We start from the raw sequence: 27,218 nt of genomic DNA on the forward strand, positions 1-27,218 counted from the left end.
GCGCCCATAATCTTTCGTGAGCGTTTCGCCGCCGGCATCTCCGCACATTCCCCCTCCACGGAGGCCAGGAGAAGCAGCCTCAGCCGTGTCGGATCAGTTTTCCCAGTCCTTTCCCGTGCTTTCCTTTGCCAGCTGTTCACAGAAGCCGTCGTCTACAACGCGCACCGCTCCCCGTAGCTTTCTCTCCCCGAAAAAGCCATTTTGTCCCCCAGACGGGCAGCCCTCCCTTCCGAGCCTGCGTTGCCCCTTTGCTTTGCGATGGATCTTTCGCGGGTTTGGCACCTGGCTGCCGTGTTTTGCTTGACCTACATCCTGATCAAAGTCATCCAACTGCATCGCGGAAGACAAATGCTGCTGAAAGCTTTGAACAGTTTTCCCGGTCCTGCTCCCCACTGGCTTTACGGTAATTTACGTGAGGTAAGAGTTGAGCGGAAGGCCGGGAAGGGTTTGTTTCCTTTTAAATTAGACAAAGTAACACAAAGGTAAGAAACTTGAGCATCTCAGTAGCAGCTGACAGCAATGAAAATGTGTAGTACTTCTTGTCTTATGCCCCAGTATTTCCTCTAGCCTCTGTTGGAGCAGGTCAGAGTCTTTTGGCCAATTCCAGGGGAGACCCCTGGTCTTTCGGGGGCTGTTTAGATATTTTGAGACTTTACTTCAGATCTTCTAATAAGAAAATGGTTTATTAAACTTCTATGCTGCTCTCTCCTAGTGTTAGGAGGGTATGTGTTTTACAGTACTTTAACGTGAAGGGCAATTAGAAAAGAAAGGGTAGTAATGCTTATAGCTAGCACGAAAGTTATTTCATGAGAGGCAAAGCTAAAACAAACACACACTACAATTAACACAGGGCAACAAACTTGGTAGGCCAGTGTCAGAACAAACAAGTGGGTAGAAATTATCCTGGAAGATAGGCCCACGCTATGCAAACCCAGTTTCCAGTCTATCTCAAAGTCCAGGCTCAAACAGGTCATGGAGGGCAGCGCCCCAAAATCAGACAGGGAGGCGAGCATTCCCACAGCGCACCTGATGGGCCAGTTGGAGCTGAGCAGATAACTGTTCCTGAGCAGGCATCCCAACCTTGTCCCCAAGGTGCCCTAGATTGTCCCTGTGAGAAATTATATGCAGGGAGAAGAAGGAAAACCCCACTTGCAAACCAGAATAACAAAAGACATTTGTAGGCAGCCTCAGCAGTGGGTTGGGGTGAGATAGAGGCAATGTCATTAGGTCATGTCCTTGGAAAAAAGTTAGCCATCCTCATGCCATGGCAGGCAGGACATGAGTCCTTTCTCATTAGATAGGCTTGTGGCCATACTAATCTGAAGAATTATAGAGAATGGAGGTCTAGTAAAAAGAAACAGCTCTGCATTTTTATTGCTGCTGCTGTTTTTCTTCCTGCTCTTCCACAATCCATTTATTATCATTTATGGTTCAACTTCCTTGTGCACTTTCACAATCTGTAGCATAGGGTTACAGTGCACAGTGATGTTGCCTTGTTGACAGATCCTTGAGGTGGTGTTATATAGGTCAGCCATCCATGGTACAAATCAATTCTGAATCATAACACTCCATAACATCTTTTCTGCACTTACTTTGCAGTCAAGAAATGGAGAAAATCCATTTATGTCATCACAAAGAATCAACACCAACTTGACGGCATATAATCAGTTGTAGTCAGGAATGCAGAGAGGGACAGATGATGCTGAGTTTTGAAGTACATACACACACACAAATGTTTTGTTATTTAAACAATAGTGGCTGGGTTCAAACATTGTGCTAAGCTCTAAACCATAGTTCATAAGCAAAATTTTCATTCAATGCACAAAGCCAAAGTCAAACAAACCTCATTAGGCCAAATGTGTCACGTTGGGCAGAACCAAGGAAGCAAGAACAAGGAGTATTAGGTATGTTTGCCACCTTGAGTTATTTATAAAAATAATAAAGGCAGGATAGAAAATAAATAAACACAGATTTCACTAGGATATTTTTTTAAAATAAAGCTTTATTAAGTTTTTCAACAAATACATAAAACTACAAGAAATGAAATATAGTATACTACAAGAAAAAAAGCATGAAAATACAAAAAAGGCTATTATATAATACATCCATACTAACTTCTGACTTTCTACAACGAAGGTATGAATAAGTCAATATCAGTCTCTTACACTAGTTCAAAGCATTACTTCTATAAAACATTTCCATTCTCAATATAACATTTCCTCTAAAACAATATTTTTTCCTTTAAAATGGACATATATATAAAAAAAACATTTTTATAACATAAAAAAATCCCCCCCTTAATAGACAGATAAACAAATATTCTCCTTCTTCATTACAATTTTACTCCTAACCAAAGCATTTATATAGTTAAACATTATATCTCCACCATTACATATTTAAACAATAACCTTATTAATATCTTTTTACCCAAAAGCAAAAACATCTGTCTAAACCTTTCAAAGAGTGTCCTAATAAACACAAACAGTTAACCCACTTCAAAGTAAACTAAGGCATTTATATATCTCACTGTTACACACAAGGCTTTCTCCTTGCAATCCTCAACTTGCCTTGTAAAGTCCAACTCATCTTCAAGGACCCTTCATCCCTTGAGGGTTAAATCTTGGCTTTGATCTCAATATTCCAAAAATGCAGCGATTTCCTGCTCCTTTTACACCCAAAGCTTTTCCTTCTTCTGAATTAACATTCCAGGTGAATCTTCTTCCCTTCACTTTTTGGCTTTGGGATGTAACTCCTCGTTTTTTTCTTTGAGATTGGGACCTTATTTTCTAAATAACTTTCTAAGAGCTGGTCCAAAGCATAAGTAACCTTAAGGTACAGCTCCTTAAAAATATCTTTAAATCTTCCATATCCCTCCATGGAATGTTATGGCACCCTCTAGTGCCTCAGGATATTAGACAAAAGGCTGTCTTTTAAGAAAGTGTTAATCATCAGGGGAGGGAGTGGAAAAGTAAAGGAAAACAAAGCCCTTTCTCATGGGAAAGCAGATAGATCAAAGCTCAGCTCCGCAAATTAAACAGAGTGGGTAATTCTTTTGTAATCCTTCAGACTTTGAAAAAAGCAACAATAAACAGGCGAAAACCTTTAAATCCAACAATAGAGTTTAAAAAGAAAAAAGAGAATATATATATATATATATTTCTTCAGCAAAGGATCGTTACCTTGTTGTGGTGCTGGAGCTTGAGCACCTCAATGATGCCATGAGCTAAACCATGAAGGGCCACCCAAGACGGGAAGGTCATGACAGAGAGGTCAGACTAGATGCGATCCCTGGGGAAGGTAATGGCAACCCACCCCAGTATTCTTGCCGTGAAAACTAAATGGATCAGTACAACCAGAGATATGTTGGTATACCATCGGAAGATGAGACCCCCAGGTCGGAAGATGGTCAAAATGCTACTGGGGAGGAACAGAGGATGAGTTCAACTAGCCCCAGACGTGATGATGCAGCTAGCTCAAAGCCGAAAGGACGGCTAGCGGCCGACGGTGCTGGTGGTGAACGGCGAATCCGATGTTCTAAGGATCAACACGCCATTGGAACCTGGAATGTAAGATCTATGAGCCAGGGCAAATTGGATGTGGTTATTGGTGAGATGTCAAAATTAAAGATAGATATTTTGGGCGTCAGTGAACTGAAATGGACTGGAATGGGCCACTTCACATCAAATGACCACCAGATCTACTACTGTGGACAAGAGGACCACAGAAGAAATGGAGTAGCCTTCATAATTAATAGTCAAGTGGCTAAAGCAGTGCTTGGATACAATCCAAAAAAATGATAGAATGATCTCAATTCGAATTCAGGGGAAGCCATCTAGCATCACAGTGATCCAAATATACGCCCCAACCACAGATGCTGAAGAAGCTGAAGTAGAGCAGTTCTGTGAGGATCTGCAACACCTACTGGACAACACGCCTAAAAGAGATGTTATTTTCATCACAGGAGACTGGAATACTAAAGTGGGCAGTCAAATGACACCTGGAATTACAGGTAAGCATGGCCTGGGAGAACAAAATGAAGCAGGACACAGGCTGATAGAATTTTGCCAAGACAACTCACTCTGCATAATGAACACTCTCTTCCAACAACCTAAGAGATGGCTTTATACATGGACTTCACCAGATGGACAACACCGAAATCAGATTGACTACATCCTTTGCAGCCAAAGGTGGCGGACATCTATACAGTCAGTAAAAACAAGACCTGGAGCTGACTGTAGTTCAGATCACGAACTTCTTCTTGCACAATTTAGGATCAGACTAAAGAGATTAGGGAAGATGCACAGATCAGCTAGATATGAGCTCACTAATATTCCTAAGGAATATGCAGTGGAGGTGAAGAATCGATTTAAGGGACTGGACTTAGTAGATAGGGTCCCGGAAGAACTATGGACCGAAGTTCGCAACGTTGTTCAGGAGGCGGCAACAAAATACATCCCAAAGAAAGAGAAAACCAAGAAGGCAAAATGGCTGTCTGCTGAGACACTAGAAGTAGCCCAAGAAAGAAGGAAAGCAAAAGGCAACAGTGATAGGGGGAGATATGCCCAATTAAATGCAAAATAACAGAGGTTAGCCAGAAGAGATAAGGAATTATTTTTAAACAAGCAATGCACGGAAGTGGAAGAAGACAATAGAATAGGAAGGACAAGAGACCTCTTCCAGAAAATTAGAAACATTGGAGGTAAATTCCAGGCAAAAATGGGTATGATCAAAAACAAAGATGGCAAGGACCTAACAGAAGAAGAAGAGATCAAGAAAAGGTGGCAAGAATATACAGAAGACCTGTATAGGAAGGATAACAATATTGGGGATAGCTTTGACGGTGTGTTCAGTGAGCTAGAGCCAGACATCCTGAAGAGTGAGGTTGAGTGGGCCTTAAGAAGCATTGCTAATAACAAGGCAGCAGGAGACGACGGCATCCCAGCTGAACTGTTCAAAATCTTGCAAGATGATGCTGTCAAGGTAATGCATGCTATATGCCAGCAAATTTGGAAAACACAAGAATGGCCATCAGACTGGAAAAAATCAACTTCTATCCGCATACCAAAAAAGGGAAACACTAAAGAATGTTCAAACTATCAAACAGTGGCACTCATTTCACATGCCAGTAAGGTAATGCTCAAGATCCTGCAAGGTAGACTTCAGCAGTTCATGGAGCGAGAATTGCCAGATGTACAAGCTGGGTTTAGAAAAGGCAGAGGAACTAGGGACCAAATTGCCAATATCCGCTGGATAATGGAAAAAGCCAGGGAGTTTCAGAAAAACATCTATTTCTGTTTTATTGACTATTCTAAAGCCTTTGACTGCGTGGACCACAACAAATTGTGGCAAGTTCTTAGTGGTATGGGGATACCAAGTCATTTTGTATGCCTCCTGAAGAATCTGTATAACGACCAAATAGCAACAGTAAGAACAGACCATGGAACAACAGACTGGTTTAAGATTGGGAAAGGACTATGGCAGGGTTGTATACTCTCACCCTACCTATTCAACTTGTATGCAGAACACGTCATGCGACATGCTGGGCTTGAGGAATCCAAGGCTGGAGTTAAAATTGCTGGAGGAAACATTAACAATCTCAGATATGCAGATGATACCACTTTGATGGCTGAAAGCGAAGAGGAACTGAGGAGCCTTATGATGAAGGTGAAAGAAGAAAGTGCAGATGCTGGCTTGCAGCTAAACCTCAAAAATACCAAGATTATGGCAACCAGCTTGATTGATAACTGGCAAATAGAGGGAGAAAACGTAGAGGCAGTGAAAGACTTTGTATTTCTAGGTGTGAAGATTACTGCAGATGCTGACTGCAGTCAGGAAATCAGAAGACGCTTAATCCTTGGGAGAAGAGCAATGACAAAGCTTAATAAAATAGTTAAAAGCAGAGACATCACACTGACAACAAAGGTCTGCATAGTTAAAGCAATGGTGTTCCCTGTAGTAACATATGGCTGCGAGAGCTGGACCATAAGGAAGGCTGAGAGAAGGAAGATCGATGCTTTGGAACTGTGGTGTTGGAGGAAAATTCTGAGAGTGCCTTGGACTGCAAGAAGATCAAACCAGTCCATCCTCCAGGAAATAAAGCCAGACTGCTCACTTGAGGGAATGATATTAAAGGCAAAACTGAAGTAGTTTGGCCACATAATGAGAAGACAGGACACCCTGGAGAAGATGCTGATGCTGATGCTGGGGAGAGTGGAAGGCAAAAGGAAGAGGGGCCGACCAAGGGCAAGATGGATGGATGATATTTTAGAGGTGACGGACTCGTCCCTGGGGGAGCTGGGGGTGTTGACGACCGACAGGAAGCTCTGGCGTGGGCTGGTCCATGAAGTCACAAAGAGTCGGAAGCGACTAAACGAATAAACAAGAACATATATATATTTAGAAAAAAAATCCAAATTAACAAATTAATAACTTCCAAAAGTAATGAAAACCACCAAGAGATTCTGCATTTCTTTGTTGCAAAGAGCCTCTCCTTAATAATAATTAAAAAAGAAAATTGTGTTTTAAAAATGGGGTAGGCAGCTTTTGAGTTGATTAATTTCCCAGCCTCCCCACAGTCTCTCACAGACAGTAATGAGCACAGGTTTCCCATCACAAGGTGAATGACAGTAAAACACTAGTTTTTCTCCTAGTATTCTGGCCGCCTGGTTTTCAAAGAAAAAAATTAAGATGGGTTATCCATGTCTCCCTGCATTCCATTTGTGGCCAGCCTCAAGTACAGGCAAGATAAATTGTAATTGCTGTCACTATATCTGTAATCTGGAACTTTCTCCATACTATGATCAGCAGCAAAAGGCTGGGGTGCCTCCTCTCTGGCTGCACTCACACATTGCACTATGCCTTACTGTTATTTACTTCGATTTTGGGTTAGTCTGATATACAGACCCAATTTGTTTGTTTGTTCAGCCTGATAGCTGCCAATTGCACAGAGTGCCAGGTATTTTCAGAGTGCAGCAAGATTTTTCAAATGTCAGCTTTGTTTCAGATCCTGCATTATGCTGGATTGACATATAGTAACATCTGACATTATCAGCCAAAAAGGGGCCTGTAAGAGCAGAAGCTAAGTTTCCAAGATGCACGAGACCCTAAAAGGCTCAGCTGAGGTCCCAGAGCTCTTCCAGAAGTTGCAACTAAATTCTAATGTTTAATGTGATATAAAGGGAAATTATGTCACACAGAGTAACATAATAATATTAACTGTATTTCATTAATTTCATGTTATGTTAATGAAATGTAAATCAAATTTTGTTCTACTCTGGCCTCACTCGGTTTTTGTTCCACCTGCTTTTGGGAGGTGGGCTCCTGATACGCCACTTAAAAGCAAGGGAGGCCTTTGGCCTGAAAAAAAATTAGAAACATCGAATAGTTCATTAAAATATTTTACCAAATGTTACCTTTCCTTGTTTTCTTCTTTATCTTGCATCAATGCAGCTTTCACCTATTTCCGCAATTTACAGAAAGGTGGAGAGATGGAGTTGTCTGTATCCATTTGCCTATCCTTTATGGTTTGGCAGGTTCACTGCATGTTTGATTATCACACATCCTGATTATGCAAAGCCAGTACTTGCTGGAATGGGTAAGAGACAAAACAATCTTAAGTCATTAGTTGTTGTAATTGATACTTCAGTGCAGATGTAGATTAACTGATCAGTAGCAAGGGAAGTATGTTCCAAAACACGTTTGTGACTCCAGAGTTCCCCAACCTTTAATAATTCTGGTACAGCTGCAAATTACATATACAAAAGGTAATTTCCAATTATCTACCTGTAAGGAAAAGAAAAACCACAAATTGGTATTATACACTGAGTTCCATAAAATCTCATAAGTACATAAATAACTTATTCTCTTATTTGATGAGTGGATTTATATTGTATTAGTTTTGAGGTATATATACCAATGCCTGGCCAACTGGCAAGGGGATATTAAATAGGAGGTTGCAACCTGGCTGTTACAGGGAAAGAAGGGTATACTAGGGGATGGCCTTCCTTTCTTTCAGGCTACTGATTAAGCAAAGAAGTCAAAGTGATGGCAATGGTGGTTCCTCCAATCTGTACATTTTTCTGGATGAAAAGACTGAACAGGCATGTACTAGATAGAACTAGCTGACAAAAGAGAGGGAGTCTCCTTCCAATTTCATCTGCTGGGTTACTGCGTAGTGCAGCAGCTAAGAGAGTGGGAAGGTAGAGTGATTGTGATCTATACAATTCCATCTCAGTAAATACTGTTGTTTTGGTGTGGCTGTAACAGTGGTCTTGGACCTGGCACTTGGTTTACCCTCACATTGTCAGGCTCTTCCTGTAGCTGGCATGAATGTGACTGAAGAACACTTGAAGGAAGACTTGGTGTGGTCTAGCTGTTTCTGAAAAAATGTTCTGGGTGATGGTAACTCATACCTTGATCACCACTGGCTTGAACCATTGTAACATATTCTGTATTGGACAGTTATTGGAGGTGTGTCAGAAGCTGCAGCTGGTACAAAATAGTCAAGGCTATTGACAGGCCACTCTGGATCTGGATCAATCATAAGGTTGATGCATTGGCTATTGATAAGCTTCTGGCATTTGAAATTCTGGTTATCATGTATAAAGCCCAATAAGGCATAGCATTGAGCTATATAAGGCACTACCTTCCCAAGATTGAATCTGTGAGCCAGATCCAAACATCTAGAGAGGGCCTGCTGGGAGTCTCCACTAGAAGTACATGAGTGATTCCTATACTCGGGAATATGGGAATATGGGCTCATGTTGCCTGTGTGATAAATTTCTGAAGTTTTATCAGCCACCTGGAATGTATATTTATAAAAAGTAGGGGAAATACTGTTGAATAACTCTTAATTTATGTGGCAGAAAACAGAGCTGAAGGTTCTCCCAAAGAAAGAGGTAGTTTGTAGTTGATTCAGTTGTTTTTTAGATCACAAGAGAGCACAAGCCCCATCTGGAATTCTCTAGAAAAGGATGGAGTATGTTTTGAGAAGTGACTGTTTTAATCTGGGGAGCATCCTGAAAATTATGGGGGAGGGGGGGAAAGGGGAATCTTTCAGTTATGTGTCAGCATTAGAAACGCAAAGTAAGGGTATCTGTATATATGCCCGTATTTTAAGTTATAATATTCTTTATGACCCCTTTAGCCATAAACATACAGTAGCTATGAATTATCTAGTTATAATTTCCTTATGTTAGTAGATACTTGTGTCACATCTTTATGTATTTTTTTCTAATCGCAGCCTAGTGTAAACAATTAATCTAGAGGATTTTCCTCCATTTTTCTCTTCTTTTAGAACCAAAGGATAGTTATGGTTATCGGAATATAATTCCATGGATTGGTATGTATTTTCCAGGTCTCTGTGATGAAGAATAATTGGTCAGTTAGCACAGATAAAATTGTAGAGGTCTACATCATAAAACTTTTGGCATAACTACTTCATAACTAAAGAAGGACAATCTTTACTTGTATTATGTTTGTTTATTTTAATTTCCATTTGCTTCAACTTCTCTGGGAATTTGTATTGATACATATTTTAGAATATAAACTATCAAACAGACATGCTATTTGATTTTTGAAAAATATACATGAAATCTGTCAGGTGTTCTCCAGTAATAAAATTCCAAATAGGTTGTATAAGCATATATTTCAGTATTACATTAGAAATTGAGATTATGCATAGAGGCCTTGATTTTAGCAAGACTTGCATTTGTGGGGAAAAAGAAACCTGGTTTGGTAGGTTATGTTCAGTTGATTTGTATGGACAATGTATTAACTTGCAGTGGCATCTAAAGAAGTCAGAATCAGCAAGTTGGTGGACAGAGAATTGCTTATACACTCAGAGGGGGCAATGCTTGCATTGTAATACTGCAGTCCACCCGTTGTGCCAGTTCTGACACACACACCCTTGCGGGTGCCACTGATTGGCTGAGTGAGACTAGACCTTCAGGTTTATTTATCCTGATAGTTTGTGTGTATGCATTCCTCTATTGACTACTGAAGTCCTGGAATGAAAATTGATAATACACTAACTGCTCATTGTCAGTCTCCTTATCCTACCTTGAAGATGCTCTAGTCATAGGCACCCACTAGTGAAACAGGCTGAAGCTAGTCCAAAGCGTTCCATCCTAAAAGTACTGTTTTCTCTGGGCAAACAGAAAATGCATCCCATGCAAGTGTTCAAGGAAGAGGAATCTTTGGAAGTCAGTGACTTGCTAAGCTTCAATTTTCCACTGCTGTGCCATCCCTTGCCATCTGTCACTGGGCTCTGGGCCTCCTAGCATAAAGACATATTGATCATGGGAGAAACGTCCAGTGGTTTGGTTCTTAATCCCTGCCTGCCTTGCCTCTTCTCCTTCCTGCCAATCAGTGTATTTAATGCTCACCAATGGGCCTCCATGATTCTGATGATGATGATTTAAGTACTGGTTTTTGCAAAAGAATGTTATCCAAAAATCTTTCCCCTCCATAACCCTCAGCCTCTCTTGAGGAGTCACTCTGCAAAAACAGCACCAGCAAATTTGCTGCCCATTCTCTGAGGGCAGCTTTCCTCTTCTCAAGGATGGAAGGAAAGCACATCAACACGGCTGTGTGGATAAGCCATTAGAACACAATTCTGTATTTCAAATTTTAACTATTATGAAGTACAATATTTGCTATGACAGTTGATAAGCATGTGTAACAATCATAGAATGTATGCCTTAGGAGGCATCTTATAGGCCATCCAGTCCAACTCTCTGCTTAGTGTAGGAACCCATTAAACCATCCCTGACACATGTCTACCCGTCCCTTGTTTGAAAACCTCCCATAAAGAAACAGGCAAAGGAGAAAATATTTGTAAGGCAAGGAGTAAGTCTGAAGAAAATGCCTATTAAGAATGCTCAGATTAGCCAGTCAGCTACCAAATAAACTAGAACTGCAAACATGAGTCACAGAAAGGTACAGAGAATAAGAACTTCTGATCCCCTCATTACACAATGTATCTCAGTTTATGGTTACGGTAGATGTTCTGCTATAGCCTCAGTTGTAATGCAGGTTTGAAATCTCAGTTCTCTCTCATTTCTTTGTACATACATCAGGTGCTTAAAGCACCACTTAACCTGGTTCTGAAAACAATGAAATAGTTATGGAAATGACATTCATTGCTGCTGAAAACTATAGGAGATGATTTTATCTAAATGTAACAAGATTTTGTACAGAGCTGTTTGATGTGAAATGTCTGTGTTCCTTCAGGGAAAGGTTTACTGGTCCTGCATGGACCAAAATGGGCACAGCATCGAAAGCTGCTAACTCCAGGTTTCCACTTCAGTGTGTTAAAGTCATATGTGCCCCTGATTGTAGACTCTGTAAAAGTGATGTTGGTAAGTGTTAATAACTGATTTATTAGAAGTTTTTCAGTGAATGTTTACCAGCAGCTGAAGTGGGGTGTATGTGTGTGTAAGTTCTTATCTTACACTAGAACAGTATTTCTCAACCTTAGCAAGTTCAAGGTACGTGGACTTCAACTTCCAGAATTTCCCAGCCAGCATGCTAGCTGGAGAATTCAGGGAGTTGAAGTCCGCACACCTTAAAAGTTGCCAAGGTCGAGACACATTGCACTAGAAAATCAGCAGAAATGAAAAGTAATGGATTTCCCAGAGAGATAGTTACTTGAGAAAATTACTGAGCGGTCATTCTCCGATAGACAAGAGTAGAAAGATTTCTAGAATCTACCACATAATAGTTCTTGCCAGCCATCTTACAAAGCAGGGAGGTATATCCTTCAAAGATCCAAAATAGATGACAGTGAATATATCCCAAGTACTTGGAGGATCTTGCTTCTGGGCAGGTGCTGTGGTAGAGTTCTGAATAAAACCTTTGAGGAAAATTTCATATTGGGTATATTCTGGGTTATGTAAATAAATGAAAGGAAATAGATCTAAGTGGCCATAGTTGTGTATCTATTTCGTAAAAAAACACCCAGCAATTTCTTAAGTACTTTGAATGTTAGGCTCTGTAGTCAGTTGCCTTAGGTGCCTAAGAACTCTCCAGGTCACCCTCTTACAGGACTGGTTTATGCAGGATGTGTTCTTCATTTGTCACAAATAGGCAGAATTAGTTTTGCATTCTTTGCGGTCTTCCAACACAACATAACAGCAATGTCTCATTTTCCTTCTGTTGATTTAGAATAAATGGGAAGAGCTAATCATGCAGGAGAAATCAGTGGAACTCTCTGAACATGTGAGCTTGATGACACTTGATAGCATCATGAAATGTGCCTTCAGTCATAACAGCAACTGTCAAATTTACAAGTTGGTATTGCTTTTCTTTTAAATATGGGTAAAATCTCCTTTTACTGACTGGCAACATATTGAGTAATGACTTCATGGGATCCAAGTGGTCCCTTCCACATAAATGCTCCCTGTTATAAAATATACCATCTTTGTGTTCTGTATTCTGTCCCACGTGTGCAGGATCACAATGGTGCCATTTACACATTTCATGACTGTCCTTTTTATCTAATATGGCATCAGTTACTTTTCTTTTGGAGTGAAATAAAAATTTCAGTAAGTCCCCCAAAGAACCAATATTTGCTTCATTGTTCTTATACATTATACCTCATGTCATTGTAGTCTAGCATTGAGTAATCAAGCTATAGAGAGTCAGACTGGTGCAGTAGTTACGGCATCAGGCTACAAACCAGGAGATTATGAATTCTACTCCCACCTTAGGCACAAAGCTAGCTGGGTGACCTTCGGCTAGTCACACACACTCGGCCCTAGGAAGAAAGCAATGGCAAACCACTTCTGAAAAACCTTACCAAAACTGCAGAGACTTGTCCAAGCAGTTGCCAGGAGTCAACACTGACTTGAAGGCACATACACACACAATCAAGTGTTGCAGCCAGGGACTGTTCTTGTTCCTCTATTATTTTTGGCTGATGGGGCTGAAAGGGGGCAGGACAATAATGCCATGCTGGTGGTCAAAACTATTTTTTCCAATACTTGTCTTTGGGGGGATTTCCAAAAAGGACAGTGAGGTGGCTGTGTATGATGCCCTAAGTACACCAAGAGGCTTAATAAACCTTATTTCTTTTCTATCCCGCCCCCACCTGCCAGAAATCAATGGAAAATTATGCCTCCAAGGTTCAGTGATTTGCTGTCAGATTTTGGTAATAGACTTCAGGTCTTCCCAAACCAGGATTTGACATCTACTTGCAGCCTGTGGTGCAGACTGCCCACCCCTGATTTAGGATGGCCAGATGGCAAGGAAATGCCCTGGGAGGTTATACTGTATTAGTTAATGAACAGTCAGAATTCATTTTAAATAACGTTCCTGAAATATTAATAGATTAACCTTATATTGTCTATAATATATTATAGCGTTATTATCAGTTGTGTGCTGGAGCCAGCTTGTACCCGCTCATGAGAGCCACTTGTTAAATTTTCCGGAATTTTGTGAAGTGGTTGAGAGCAGAGCTGGCGCCACAACACCTAGTGTGCTGATCAGCTGTTCAGTGGCTAGTGACAAGGTGGCAGCAATGGAGATGACAGAGCTGGTTGTTAAACATTTATCAGTACACCACTGAGTATTGTCCAGAAAGCTGAAATGACATAAAGTAAATTTAATGGTTTATGATGTAAATAAATAAATAAGTATGTATGTATGAATGTGTTTATGTATATGTATATGTATATATATAAAATCAGAAGAATGCTTCATTGAGTTCAGCAGAGCTTTTTCCAGGTAAGAACGAATAGGTTGTTTCAATACTATTGTTTGGAGACTATAGAGTAGGAACAATGTTCATATTTAAAGTCCTGAATCTATCCTTTGATTTTCCTATTTTCTTTTAGAGAAAATTCTTATGTCCAAGCTGTCTTTGAGCTTTGCTTCTTGTTATATGCCAGGATGTTCTACATTGTAGGTCAGAGTGATTTTCTATATTGGTTTAGTCCCCATGGATTTCGGTTTCGGAAAGCCTGCCAAGTTGCTCACCTTCATACAGGTATTTTTCCAATTCTTTGGCTTTTGATTGTGGAAGTTCAGTTTGGGCTATGTTAGCCTGCTGTCAGACCCAGAGGAAGGTGATAATAATAAAAAAGTCTAAAGCAAATTTTAAACAATGTGTAGAGAAGAATTTATACAGAGTAGGAATTTTGTTCAGTTCACCATTTTAAGTGTTTCTGTGTAATTTACATTTCATTTATAGTTTAGCATGTTGCTGTCTCAGTCTGTGCATTTCTTCAAATTTTGCAATGTGCTTCAGTAAAAAAATGTACTAAAATTGTATGGAAAAATGAACACAACAGTTGTACTTTGAGGGGAAAACAAAATCCATTTCAGTATGAACTTTTATGTATTTTTTTAAAAAGCAGAAAATGGAGGGGAACAGACTTACAAATGTGTAAGAATCTGTTCATCTATTTAATAATTTGTCATTAAACGCATGGATATGTGCGTATTTCTTGCTATTTGATTTTAAACAATGACTAACTGGCAGCTGGGCTTGGCTGGTGCTCAGTCAGGACTATGGCCACTGCAGGACCTAATTAGTTATTCCTCTGGTTCTTGCCCTTCCCATCCATATAGGGAAGGCGATGCTTAGAAGTCCCAAGAAAATGTTAAGAAGTAAAGGCAAGATTCTCTCCTCATTTTTAGCAAAAAAAAAAAAAAAATCAGTCATCCCCTGGGGTAGAAGTTGTTCCTGTAAAGTTTAAGTTGGACACTAGGGGTGAAGCAATGCTCTTCCAGTTCATTATTTGAATAAATTAACAGCCTTTGTAATTTGTAATTGTTATTTCATTCCAATGCTAAGTCGATTGCCTGCCAGTTTTAGAACTCTGTGGTAGTATTCATTCTAAGAGCCGTTCTGCACTGCAGCCTAGGCTGTTTGTTTCTTAAGCCAACTTCAGAAATTCTAGTTCAGATTGCAGTGCTCTACTCACTCGCAACATCAAGGTTTAGCCTCTCTGATTTACTGATGTTACCAAATAAAATTTAATTTATACCAATTCTAGATGTCAGTTTTGCTCCATTCATATTTTTAATATAATACACTCAATCAATTCCACAAAATCCTTTAACTGCGCATTTGTCTTCTCAGTCGTCTTATCCAAACAAAGTTACTTGAGTTAAAATAAGTCCCATAAAAATAAGTCTCCCAAAATAGGGAAAAACTAAAAAAATATATACTAAAAATCTTTTAATCTATTAATGTAATTAGACTGGCAGGAGCTGCAAAAAACGTGTGCTGTCAGGCTGATGGCTCTAGCTTCTCCCCCAATATAATAAACTCACACAAAATACTCACACCTAACTACAGCAGAACAGCTTGTGGCCTTCCTTCAGATGAACATATAATGCATTATATCGTTGTTGTAAACCCAATTTTAGATCATAGATGAAATCACACAATTGGTATAATACTATAAAACAAAAAAAGTGACTCTAATTAAAAAGGTTAACACAGGGTTTCTCAACCATGGTTCCCTGGGAGATCACTATTGATTTAAAAAATTACTTCAAATTCAGGCAATTTCACATTGAAGAGGTAAGTTTCATTCTTTATTCTTAGGTTAAGAACACTGTTAATGCATATACTGTATACAGGCCTACACATGAAACAAATATAATAATGTTGTAACGTCTGACCTGTATTTGAGCCTGAATGTGCAGGGGTTCCCCAAGGCCTGAAAAATATTTCAAGGGCTCCTCCAGGGTCAAAAAGTTGAGAAACGCTGGGTTAACATGATGTACAATTATTGCATTTTCTGACTCTGTAAGTAGTTACCATAAGCAAGCTTAAACATATGAGTTGGTTTGCTTTTTCCACTTCTGGCATATAGTTTTCATTGTTCTCTGTATAAATTTACACAGTTGGGCTTTCAAGGCATCTTTCAGTTTAATGTTCAGAATATCCTTAAAGATCTTTGGAATTAAAAGTGTAGCATAGTGGCTGAAAGATAGCATAGTAGCTGAAGGAAGTAAAAATAGCAAGAAATTTCCGTTACATAGAAAGTTATGTAGGATTTTATGAATAATTAATTTTGATTTTATGAGTAATTAAAGCTGAGTTTGGTCCGTATCTTGAATTTCATTGGTAGAAGGAAGTGTTAATATGTTTTCTACTACAGATTAAGGTTACTATGGTAACTAATCATTTTGGCTGGGAGAAGAGGTTGAATTTAATTGTCCCCTTTTCACGTGTTAATGGTTGCATTGCCTAAGAGAAGAACTTGCCTGGACTTGTTTTAGTTTCAATTTCCCTTCTGTGTAGGCTTGCAGAGAATATGCAGCTGAGAGAAATCTCTCCTCTCAGCAAACAGCCTTTAAATATGTTTGCTTTCTGTAAATAAAATTATTTTTATAGAAATGCCTGGTGTGTGACTTTTCTGATCTCTCCTGGGCCAAAGGCTTTCTAGCACTCTGCCAACAGGAAGTAATAGAAAAGGGATGGAAGTTCTTAAAAAAGTAAATAGTAAAAACACAGTTGCAAAACATTCCAATGAATTTAAAAAATTGAGGGAAGCCGAAGGAACCAATTAACCTTTATAAAACATTGAATGAATTTTTTAGCACAACAAAGGTTCCATAAAAGGGTTGCAAAGAGGGATAGCTCACCAAAGAAAAGTATGCACAGGTAACATAGACTGTCCAGATGGTGTTAGGAAAACTGAAATCAGAAAAGGCTGAGATTGTGCAGGATATATTCTCAAAATGAGAAAAAAGAATCAGTATATCAGCTGCTCAATAAAGATGAAAAAATGGTAGCAAGTAACAAAAGGCAGAGCTACTCAGATCCTATTTTAGCTGAGTTCTTCTCCATCAAGAGGTGAAGCTTGTGAAGAGCAGAATGAAAAAAGAGGATAGGAGCTTGTGATTGCTTGAAATATGGGCACAAATTACCTATTAATTTTGAATGAGGTGAAATCCATGCCACCCAGGTTCCCCTTTTCAGGAGAGATGGGCGGTGATAGAAATTCAATAAATAAATAAATAAAACCAGGTTAGGTGCATTGTGTGCTAGGGTTCTGAAAGAACTTGCTAATGATCTTTCAGAAATCCTGGAGAATCAAAGATGTGACAGGTTGCTGGAGGAGGGCAAATGTGGCTATCTTAAAAAAAGGGGAGGGGGAAGGAGGATCCAGAAAATTGCAGAATCAGTCTGACATTGGTATCTGGAAAGGTTATAGAGCAGTTCATAAAGAGGTTAGTCTGAAAAGACCTTGGAAACAAGATTGTCATTATTAGAAGTCAGCATGGATTTATGGAGAAAAATCTTGCCAGATTAATTTTTTTCATATTTTTGAACAAGTAATTTCTTTAATAGATTGTAGGAATGCTACAGTATATCAGGACCCACAACATTCTGACTGGCAAGTGTGGACTGGGTGACATGACAATTAAATGGCTACATGTCTGGCTTGAAAATCTTCCAGAAAGAGTATTCTATCAAATGTTCCTTATCAAACAGATGTGACATGTTGAATGGGCTGCCACAAAATTCAGCGCTGAGCTGTATATACAAGTCATTTATATTAATGACTTGAATGCAGAGGTAGAAGGAATGCCTATCAAATTTGTACATGACCTGTTTCACCTTACATGGTAGAAACTAACAACATCCAGTAACAGCTGGAAGGCATGTAAAATCTATTATACTTCACTAGCTATTACAACAGAGGCTAAATTAGGTGATCATTTGTGGATGATGAGTCTTTTAAATCCCTGTTCAGCCTTATTGGCTTCCCTTCTGTTGTTACCTACCCAAACACTGTAGACAGTAGTGCATGAAATATCAATAAACTTGAAGAATACTATTTGCTTGGGCTTAAAATGGTATAACAATGAAATCGTTATAACCTCCCAGAGTCCCCTTTTCGGGAGAGATGGGCGGTGATAGAAATCTGAAAACTAAATAAATAAATAAATAAATAAATAAATTGCATGTAACAGGCTGAAATAGTGAATGCTGAAATGGTAGAACCAACTCTGCACTACAATTATCTCCCTAGCAGAGCAAAGAGGGATCTGGAAGTTGGCATTTATTGTCTATATAAAGAAAGGAAAGGAAGGGGAGATATATCCTAAATAAAAGTGACTCAACATTCATGATACCAATGTTTTTTTTAAAAACCCACCTTTATCTTATATCAGCGAATTTATTTATTTTATTTATTTATTTGTCATATTTCTCTACCACTCATATCGTATGCAATGACTCTGGGCAGCTGTAAATGACTTAAAGGAAGGGGAGCATAGGAAAGAAGGAACTTAGAGATGACGCAGTGCTGGTGTCCTGCTGTAGTGCTCTGATTAGCAGATACTTTTCATACTGGTTGGTAACGTGCACAAGAGAGGACAACAGAGCCAGAGGGAGGATTCAGCCAATTGCTTTACCTACCAAGGTCTACTTATGCATAATCAGTACAGTTGTGTTCAGCAGTGGGTCAGAACAAAGGCCACAGAGGCAGGAAGGAGTCAACAGTGGTAGCGGCAAATTTCATGCCAGTACAATTCTCCACCAATCCAAGGATGGGTGAAGAGCACTTTACCTCAGCAGCGCTTATGATACACATGTAGTCAACATTCAGTCATGTACATAAGTACAGTATCCAGGGATCTTCTTTAAAACTAGTGTGTATACATTTCCAATCCACGAGCTATTAACATTAGATACTTTCCAACACAGAGAAGATAATAAAGGAAAGAAAGAAAGCTTTGAAGGTTGAGGATGAACTTCAAAAGATCGAGAAGAAGAGGTACTTGGATTTTCTTGACATTCTTCTCTGTTCCAAAGTAAGTATTACAATGAGGAAAACATTGGTCAGTTTATTATACTAGCTGTGACTGTGATTTCCAAATGATTTTAGTACCAGTAGACTAAAATCTTATATAATCAAATAAGAACTTTCATTCATGTCATTGTTCCTTGGAGACTAATATATTGTAATATAGCTTACAATATGTTTGAAGTTTACAAACTCTCAAAGATAACTCAATATAGATGATAGATATAGAAATATAGTTATCTTTGAAAGTTTGGAAATTTCAGTTGATGCAAGAAACAAGGGTTGTTGCCCTCTTAACTTTTTAGAAAGGGAGATAATAATGTTACCAGAAAAGACTGCACCCACTCCTTAGATCTATTGGTCTCCTTTGAACTATAAGGGACATATTTATTTATCTGTCTGTCTCCATCCTACTGTCTGTCATCAAAGATGCTTTTTGTTCAGGTTGCTAGTTCTACATTCTTTGCCAGGAGAACTTGCTTTCTGAGAGCATGCAAATCATGGAGTGTTGGATATATAGTATTTGCTGCACTAGGATTACATGCAGCAACAAAGAGACAGATAGACTTTATTCACACACTATGCTTAAGCCATGGATTGTTCAACTATAGTAAATGCAATTAGCTGGGCTCATAAAATCCTTTCTCTCTCTCACTGTCTCTCTCTCTCTCTCTATATATATATATATATATGATTTTATTAAAAGTTTAAAAAAAAAAGATAAAAACTAATACAAACTAATAAACTAATTCTATAATCTATCCTGTCTAATCATCAAAATCATAAATCATAAGTTCATTTGTTTCTGTTTTCCACAAAAAGTCCACAAGGGGTTTCCAGTCAGCAATAAATGTAGATATTGTCTTTTCTCTGATCAAAGAAGTCAATTTGGCCATCTCAGCAAGTTCCATCAACTTCACCAACCATTCCTCCATTGTAGGTATTGCTGAGTCTTTCCATCTTTGTGCATACAATAATCTCGCTGCAGTTATCATGTACAAAAACAAAGTTCCACGACTTTTTTCCAACTGTTTGTCCATCAGAGAAAGACCTCTGGTCTCAATTGTATATTAATCTTTAAAACCCTCTGAATCAGTGTATGTGAATCTAAAATTTTCTGGCTTTTTTACATGTCCACCAAACATGATAAAATGTCCCTTCTTGTTCACATTTCCAACATAAATTTGAAGTCCCTTTGTATATTCTAGACAATTTCTGTGGTGACATATACGACAGTACATCATTTTGTAAAAATTCGCTTTACAATTATAACATAGTGTAAATTTCAATCCTCTCAACCACATATTTCCCATTATTCCATCTGTACATTATAACCAAAAATTTTAGCCCACTTTATCATAGTCTTTCACTTGTTCTTCTTCTGTTTCAAATTTCAATAGAAGTGTCTACATTTTAGCAATTGCATATTCATTATCTGTACATAATTCCATTTCAAACTCAGTCTTAGAATGTTCAAAACCATAAACTCTTTTGTCTACTTTAAATCTTTCTAATAACTGTAAATAAGAAAAACATTGGCAACTATATCTCTCTGCCATCAGTTCTTCTCTTGATTTTATTTTATATTCCCCTTGATAAAATTCTAGTATCTTACAATAAGTTAGCCATTTGTATTTGCCTATTATTTCTTGTCTATAAAATGCTTCTTGTGATGAGAGCCACAAAGATGTTTTCAGGCACAACCTGGTTTTGTATATATTCCACATTCTCTATAGGGCATGTTTAACATAATGATTTTTAAAATCCACATTAACCTTGACTTTGTCATACAACAAATACCCATGCCACCCAAATCTCAAGTCATGTCCTTCTAATTCCAAAAGCTTTCTATATCTAAATAGCACCCACTCTTTTATCCAAACCAGACAGCAAGCTGCAAAATACATTTTTGAATCAGTAAACCCAATCCTCCTCTTTCCTTTGCATCCTGTAACACCTTTTATTTAACTCATGTGTTTTTCCCCTGCCACACAAATTTAGATATATCCTCTTGCACTGTTTAGATACATCCTCACTCTCCAGTATCACTGGTCAAAACAGGTATTGTCTGGAACAAAAACATCATTCTACGCAGGACATTCATTTTTATCACAGAAATTCTCCCCAGCAGTGACAGTTGTAGCTTCTCCCATCTTAACATATATTTTTTAACTTCATTCCATGTCTTAACATACTTATTTTGAAATAACATACAGTTCATATTTGTCATAGTGATACCCTGATATTTTACTTTCTTCTCAATCTTAAAACTCATTTTATTTATCAATGCTGTTTGATCTTCCATGTTCATGTTTTTTGTTAACATCTTCATCTTCTGTTTGTTGATCTTAAAACCTGCTAATACACCAAATCTTTTAGTTTCCCCATTAATGTTTCAATTCCCTTTAAAGGATCTTCCAAAACTGACACCAAGTCATCTGTAAAAGCCCTTAACTTATGAGTTTCTTTTTTAATCTTTACTCCCACAATCCTCTCATCTTGTCTTAGTATATCAGTATTCAGTATTTCAAGAACCAAAATAAACAAGAGAGGAAATAGTGGGCATCCCTATCTTGTTCCTTTTTGTATCTCACAAACAACAATCACATCTGTATTATCAATCTTCAGTCTTGTTTTAAAATGCTGCTGCAAAACTTGATCTCTTGTCTTCTTCCTGACAGAGTGCACTTGGAACATCTATTATTCTTGCAAATCTTGTATTTATTCTATATACCTTATCAGTTTCTGCCTCTGTATCTTCCTCATCCCAATCCAAACAATTTGCTAAAACTTTAATAACCTTTTTCTCTAATATCCTCACCAGAATCCTCTGGAATTGCTCTAAATCTCGAACAAAATTCCTTCTCTCTCAGTTCTAGTAGTACCAAATTATCTAATTCTCTTTCCAGCTCTTTGTCCATAACGTCTGTCTCACTCTCCAGAATTTCCACTTTGTCATTAATTTGTTTTACATCTCCAGACACGTGTTTTACAGAGTTTTCCATCTTCTTGACTTTTTTCTTTCATCTCCTATTTCATCTTTACAAGTCTTTGATCCATTCTTTTTCCAAAAGCTGTCAATTTAGTATCAAGTGATTCAGCTAACATATTGCCCAGTTCCTCAAACATTTTCTGAAGTAAATCTGGTGCAATACCTCTCTCTGCAGGTTGCTCTAGTGATCCTCTCCTCCCCTCTGCTATTTTGGCTGCTTTTCTGGTGATTGCTATTGTAGTACTGTAATCCAAAAGTGAAAATGTCTCAATTACAAGGAAAGAGAAAAAGGCAAGCTTTCCCCTTTTTTCTGTTTTTTCTTCCTATGCCCTTAATACTTTCATCTCAAATGGCACTCCAGCATCACAGTCTGGTTCATATTACCTTTATCTTTTGTTTTGAAAAATCCACAAATTGTCTGCACTTTTTAATAGTAAATAAAAAATATTCCCATGAAGGTCTGGTTTTGTTTGTCTATTTTAATTCCAATTTATTCAAAAGCACTTTCACCAAAAAAAAAACTTTCAAAAACACTATCCCCTTTATCCATTTTAAACTTTCTTACATCTACTCCTTGTTAAGCTTTTTGCTAAAAGTTTTTAAATCTTTAATATCTGTTTTTTTTCCTTTTTAGTCCAGAAAGAATGTTGAGTCACCAAGTGGAATTCTCTTATCCTCCTGCTCAGATATTCTCTCTTTAGCTGTAAATTAGTTACATCCAAAAGTTTAACAAAGTGAGGCTTGTGCACACCTTGTGTCCATATAGGCTGCATCATGGCTGTGAGCTTGATTGAAACCCCTTGACTCCCAATTGCTCACCTTACAAGTTGACCACAGAAACCTCAGTTCCTGCAGTCTGCACTCGAGGAGCAGCCGTCTGGAGTGCAAGGAGGTGATCATATGATCTCTCCTTTATCTGGAAACGCAGCGCTGACCAGAATTCACTGTCTGGCTGCTGATCGTTGCAATGCTGTCCCTGCTCCTTCAGGGATGTCTAGTCCACCATAGATCCTCACCCGGAAGCCCGGGTCACAAAATACTAACGAGCCAAAATGAAACAAGGTATATTTACTGCTTAGAGTTTTGTATGAACCTAGTCAAAAAATGAATCCCTGGATAAAATGTTACTACTAGAAGTTTCTCAATCTTTAGGATGAAAATGGCATTGGATTATCAGATGAAGAGGTACGTGCTGAAGTAGACACTTTCATGTTTGAAGGTCATGATACCACAGCCAGTGGAATCTCTTGGCTGCTGTATTGCCTTGCACAGAATCCAGAGCATCAGCAGAGATGTAGAGAGGAAATAAAGACCATTCTGGGGGATCGTGACACCATTGAGTGGTGAGTTTCCATATATTATTGGATAGTTTTCCTATAGGTGTTAAGATTGAAATCCCACCCCTTTGTACTTGCATGTGACATTGACACATGTTCAAAAGGGATGAGCTTTGCAATGTTACAACTGCCATTTTGCTTGTTACTCCCTTGCAAACACCACAGCCTATAGAAATGAGCATTTAGAGTTTAGAAGACAAGCTGAAATGTTGAGATGTTAACTCTCACTGTGTTTCATATGTTACATTCATTTCCTTAGTGAAAGGTTGAAGACCCCAAAATCTTCATGAGGGAAACATAAAGGAAACTGTTGTTCAGTTGCAATGTGGATGTTGCAGTATGTGTCCCATAGACGAGTTTTATCTTCAAATGTTTCCTGGGCAGGACAGAGTCACTATGCTAGCATATTGTTAACATTGATGGTCAATTACTGCAAAGAAAATGAAAAGTGTTAAGTGGAAGAATATTAAAGAGCAGAGGTTTTGTGTTTTGGCAGCCACTGGTGTAAGTAATTTGAGATAATCTGCAGCTTCAGCTATTTCATTGCTTACCCATATCTCTAAACTGTTTATAAAAATATACCAATCATGACACCATTCAGCTGATCCAGAATGCAGCGGCCCACATACTTACAGGAAAGTCTTAGTACTGCTGTATTACAGTGTTGCTGTGGGAGTTGCGTTGGTTACTGATGTGTTTCCAAATGCAGTTCAAGATGCTGGTAAAGTCCTATATTGCCAAGGCTTCTTAGCTTAGAGATTCCCTTTCCCAGGTAGCTCCCTTTCCCAGGACAGCCAGAGAGTGCCTGCTGAAGGACCCTTCCTATCAAGAGGTGCAATGGGAGGGGGCTCGATGGTAGATGTTCTCCCTGGCAGGGCTCTCTTTCTTTTGAACAACTTGCCTCCACCACCACCTCAAGGCAAGGATAGCTACTACTCATGTGGCCTTCAAGGGCTAGTAAAAACCTGGCTCTTTCAGAAGGCCTCTGGAGGTTGAGATTGTATAGTCACTAACACCAGAATGGTTGGTTTTATTGTTTACGGTATGTATTATTAGAGTTAGTGTGATGTAGTAATTAAAGTGTTGGATGACAAGTGGGAAAACCCAGGTTCTAATCCTTCCTCAGCCACAAAAGCTCACTGTTGAGTTTGGGCTAGTCCCACTCTCTCAGCCTAACCAACCTCATAGGATTTTTGCTGTGGAGAGAAATAGGAGGGAGCACCATGTATGCTGCCTTGAATGCCTATACAAAAGGTGGGATATAAACCTAATAAATAATTATTAATTATATTTTGTACACTGCCTAGAGTCCCTTAGGATTGAGATAGTCAATACATCTTACAAATTGAAAAAAACACTTCCTTTTTGGAATTCCTGCTTCCTTCTCTCCATTCCTAGATAATTTCCTTAATAGACTGTGGGAATGCTGTAGATATAATACACTTTGATTTCAGCAAGGCTTGAATACAGGGCTCATGACATTCTGGTAAATAAGCTAATAAGTGTGAGTTGGATTACATGACAATTAAATGGGTACAATCCTGACTTGAAAATTATACTCAGAGTATTAATCAATTGTTCTTCATCAGACTGAATGGAAGTATTAAATGGACTCTTTAACCATTTTATTAATAATTAAAAGACAGAGGGAATACTTATGAAATTTACAGATGATCCAAAATTGGATCACATAGCTAAGTCCTTAGATAGATTTTAAGGACTATAAATTTATTCTCTTTTTTTGCTTTCTCCATGTTATCTAGTTAAATTTATAAAACCAGTATTTTTATTTCAGGATATTTACAGGACTTTGACATAAGCTTTTATAAACCCAGATATACTGTATGTTCATATCTACATGGTTGTTTGAACCCCTGCCCAGTGGTGAATACTGTATAGTTTGCTAGGGCAGCACTCAGAAATGCTTTGGAAACAGTACTTTGAATTCTTCAGGAATGCAAACTCAGCACCTGTCTGCAACCCTTTAAAGTAGTAAAATCTTTTCCTGGAACTACAGTATATGGTTGCCCTCTGCAGTACTACAGGAAAGGATGCAGCTGCTTCAAAGAGGTATTGTGTTCATGTCCCTGTGTACTCTGAAGTACCTTTTTCTAATTATTTCCAGAATGGTGCACAGCCCTATAATTTACCTGGCATTTTATTTGTGTGAGACTCTCTTTTTAAAAATGTTTTTTGTTTCTTTTATAACTACATGTTGATCAATGTCCTTCATCCAGTGGGTATGTTTGGGATATCAGTGAGTGATATTGCGAGTATTGGGTGGTTATAGATATTATAAGGGTGGCCACTGATTGCATTCTGTTAGCTCTTGGTTCTGCTGCTGTGATTGTGTTCTTGCTACAGAGAGGGCATAGAATCTCAATGAAGTTGTCAGTATGCAGACACTGCCAGCACAGAAGGTCCATAGGATTGGCTTTAAATGACTTATCTGGCTCGTAACTGATCTGTTGACTTCCTTTGTTTCAACATATTCCAGGGATGATCTTAACAAGATGACTTACTGCACCTTATGTATTAAAGAGACTCTCCGCCTTTACCCTGCAGTACCTGGAGTGTCCCGAGAACTAAGCAAGCCTGTTACATTTTTTGATGGGAAAACTTTATCTGAAGGTTCAATTCATTTTATTCCTCTCTCATATCCATGGATTCTTTTTAGCTGTATCATTTCAATACATGTCATCTTTGTTACAATTTGCCTCTGCCTAAGAGAGAAACTGTCTTGTTTTTACATTGGTTGTTTAATTTATTAATTTAGCTAGGAGGTTCTATTTCAGTTCTATAATACTCAGGCTAGTTCGCTAACAAAACGTAAAAGGAATTAAAACAACATATAAACAGTTGAGCCTGCTACTCCCTTGCCTTCCACTGCCTGAAGGCCCGGTAACGTATCTTAGTATGTAGCAAGAATGGAATAAGAATTGGACACACTTTATGAGTGAGTGAAGTGTCTTTTTCTGCTGGGAATTGAATTAGGACTAACAATCCCAGAGGACCTGGCAAAAAATGCATGTTATTTTTGTTGAAGAAAAGCCTTACCTAGAAAGATAGTATGGCTGAGGGCACTGAAAGCTACTGAGATATCCAAGTCAATTAATAGAATCAAATTTTCCCCGCGCTTCTGCTGGTGTAGGCCATCCAAATGGGATCCCATAGCATAAATGCTAATAGGATGACCAGTAGTTCCGCTTATACTTTTTTTCTGGAATCAGTCCTTTATGGAACCATTCTCAAGATGCCCAGTTCAAACAATACATTCAGAAGGATTTTAGGCGGGTATTGAAAACCACCAAGAAGTAAGAAGAATGCTTAAAACTTTAAATTAAAAACAACAACAATATTTTCATATAGGGCTAGTGCAGAAGCTACACTGGGAGTTCTTCCATATTTGAGGCATTGCCAGTATTTTTATTACTTAGGGAACAGAAAATGGTGCATCCATGGCTAAAGTTTCATTATATTGAAGACAAGATTAAAAGTGCCACTGAAAAGAGTGAAGTTCATTTACAAGTGAAGAGGTACAGGATAATGCACCAAGATCTTCATGTCATTTTTGGATAATGTTAATGTGGTATAGAAAGCAGGAGAAAACTTTTGTTATCAATTAAACATTTTTAAAAAGCTATCAATGTTGCATGTTAGCACTACAGGAGTATTAGCTCTGGTTACAGGATAAAGTTGTGAACAAATTATACTCTTCCACTGCTTTGTAATTTTATTGTGGGTGTATATCAGGGCTGAACAAAACAGAACGATATGTTCCAGTCTTTGGAGAACAACCTAGCCATGCCTTTTGAACATTTGGGGAAGGAATTCCTAAACTTGAGAGCAAGCCTCTTGTGAGGGGGATGAAGATATTCCAGGTGGAAGGTTGTGAGGATATGATTTTTTTTTTTAGAAAAAATAATATTAAAAAAACAGTAGTTTTCAAACAAAGATCTAATAGACTGGGAAGATGGATGTAGATGGGTGGATTGATAGGATGGAAGAAGTTGCAAGATTGGTGGGTTTGTGGTTGGAAGACTGGGCAACTGATGGAAGGAGAGAGGAAGGGTGTTATGAAGATTGGGCAGATCAGGAGAGGATTAGTGGCAAATT

The 27,218-nt window shown here is 38.4% G+C and overlaps 1 protein-coding gene across 2 annotated transcripts in view; it reads left to right on the forward strand.

Moving 5' to 3' along the window:
• LOC134493393 (cytochrome P450 4B1-like) overlaps positions 1-27,218 on the forward strand; it is a 44,491-nt gene continuing 17,273 nt past the window's right edge. The window contains exons 1-9 of one of the 2 annotated variants that reach the window (XM_063297892.1): positions 1-417; positions 7,450-7,594; positions 9,296-9,340; positions 11,233-11,360; positions 12,166-12,290; positions 13,836-13,987; positions 18,674-18,780; positions 22,918-23,108; positions 25,600-25,733. In XM_063297892.1, the coding sequence (XP_063153962.1) occupies positions 259-417; positions 7,450-7,594; positions 9,296-9,340; positions 11,233-11,360; positions 12,166-12,290; positions 13,836-13,987; positions 18,674-18,780; positions 22,918-23,108; positions 25,600-25,733 (1,186 nt within the window). In that variant the 5' untranslated portion in view covers positions 1-258. The remainder of the gene's footprint in view (positions 418-7,449; positions 7,595-9,295; positions 9,341-11,232; positions 11,361-12,165; positions 12,291-13,835; positions 13,988-18,673; positions 18,781-22,917; positions 23,109-25,599; positions 25,734-27,218) is intronic. The other variant, XM_063297893.1, reaches the window with a different exon arrangement.

Source organism: Candoia aspera, chromosome 3 (assembly GCF_035149785.1).
Source record: "Candoia aspera isolate rCanAsp1 chromosome 3, rCanAsp1.hap2, whole genome shotgun sequence".
Taxonomy (NCBI): domain Eukaryota; kingdom Metazoa; phylum Chordata; class Lepidosauria; order Squamata; family Boidae; genus Candoia; species Candoia aspera.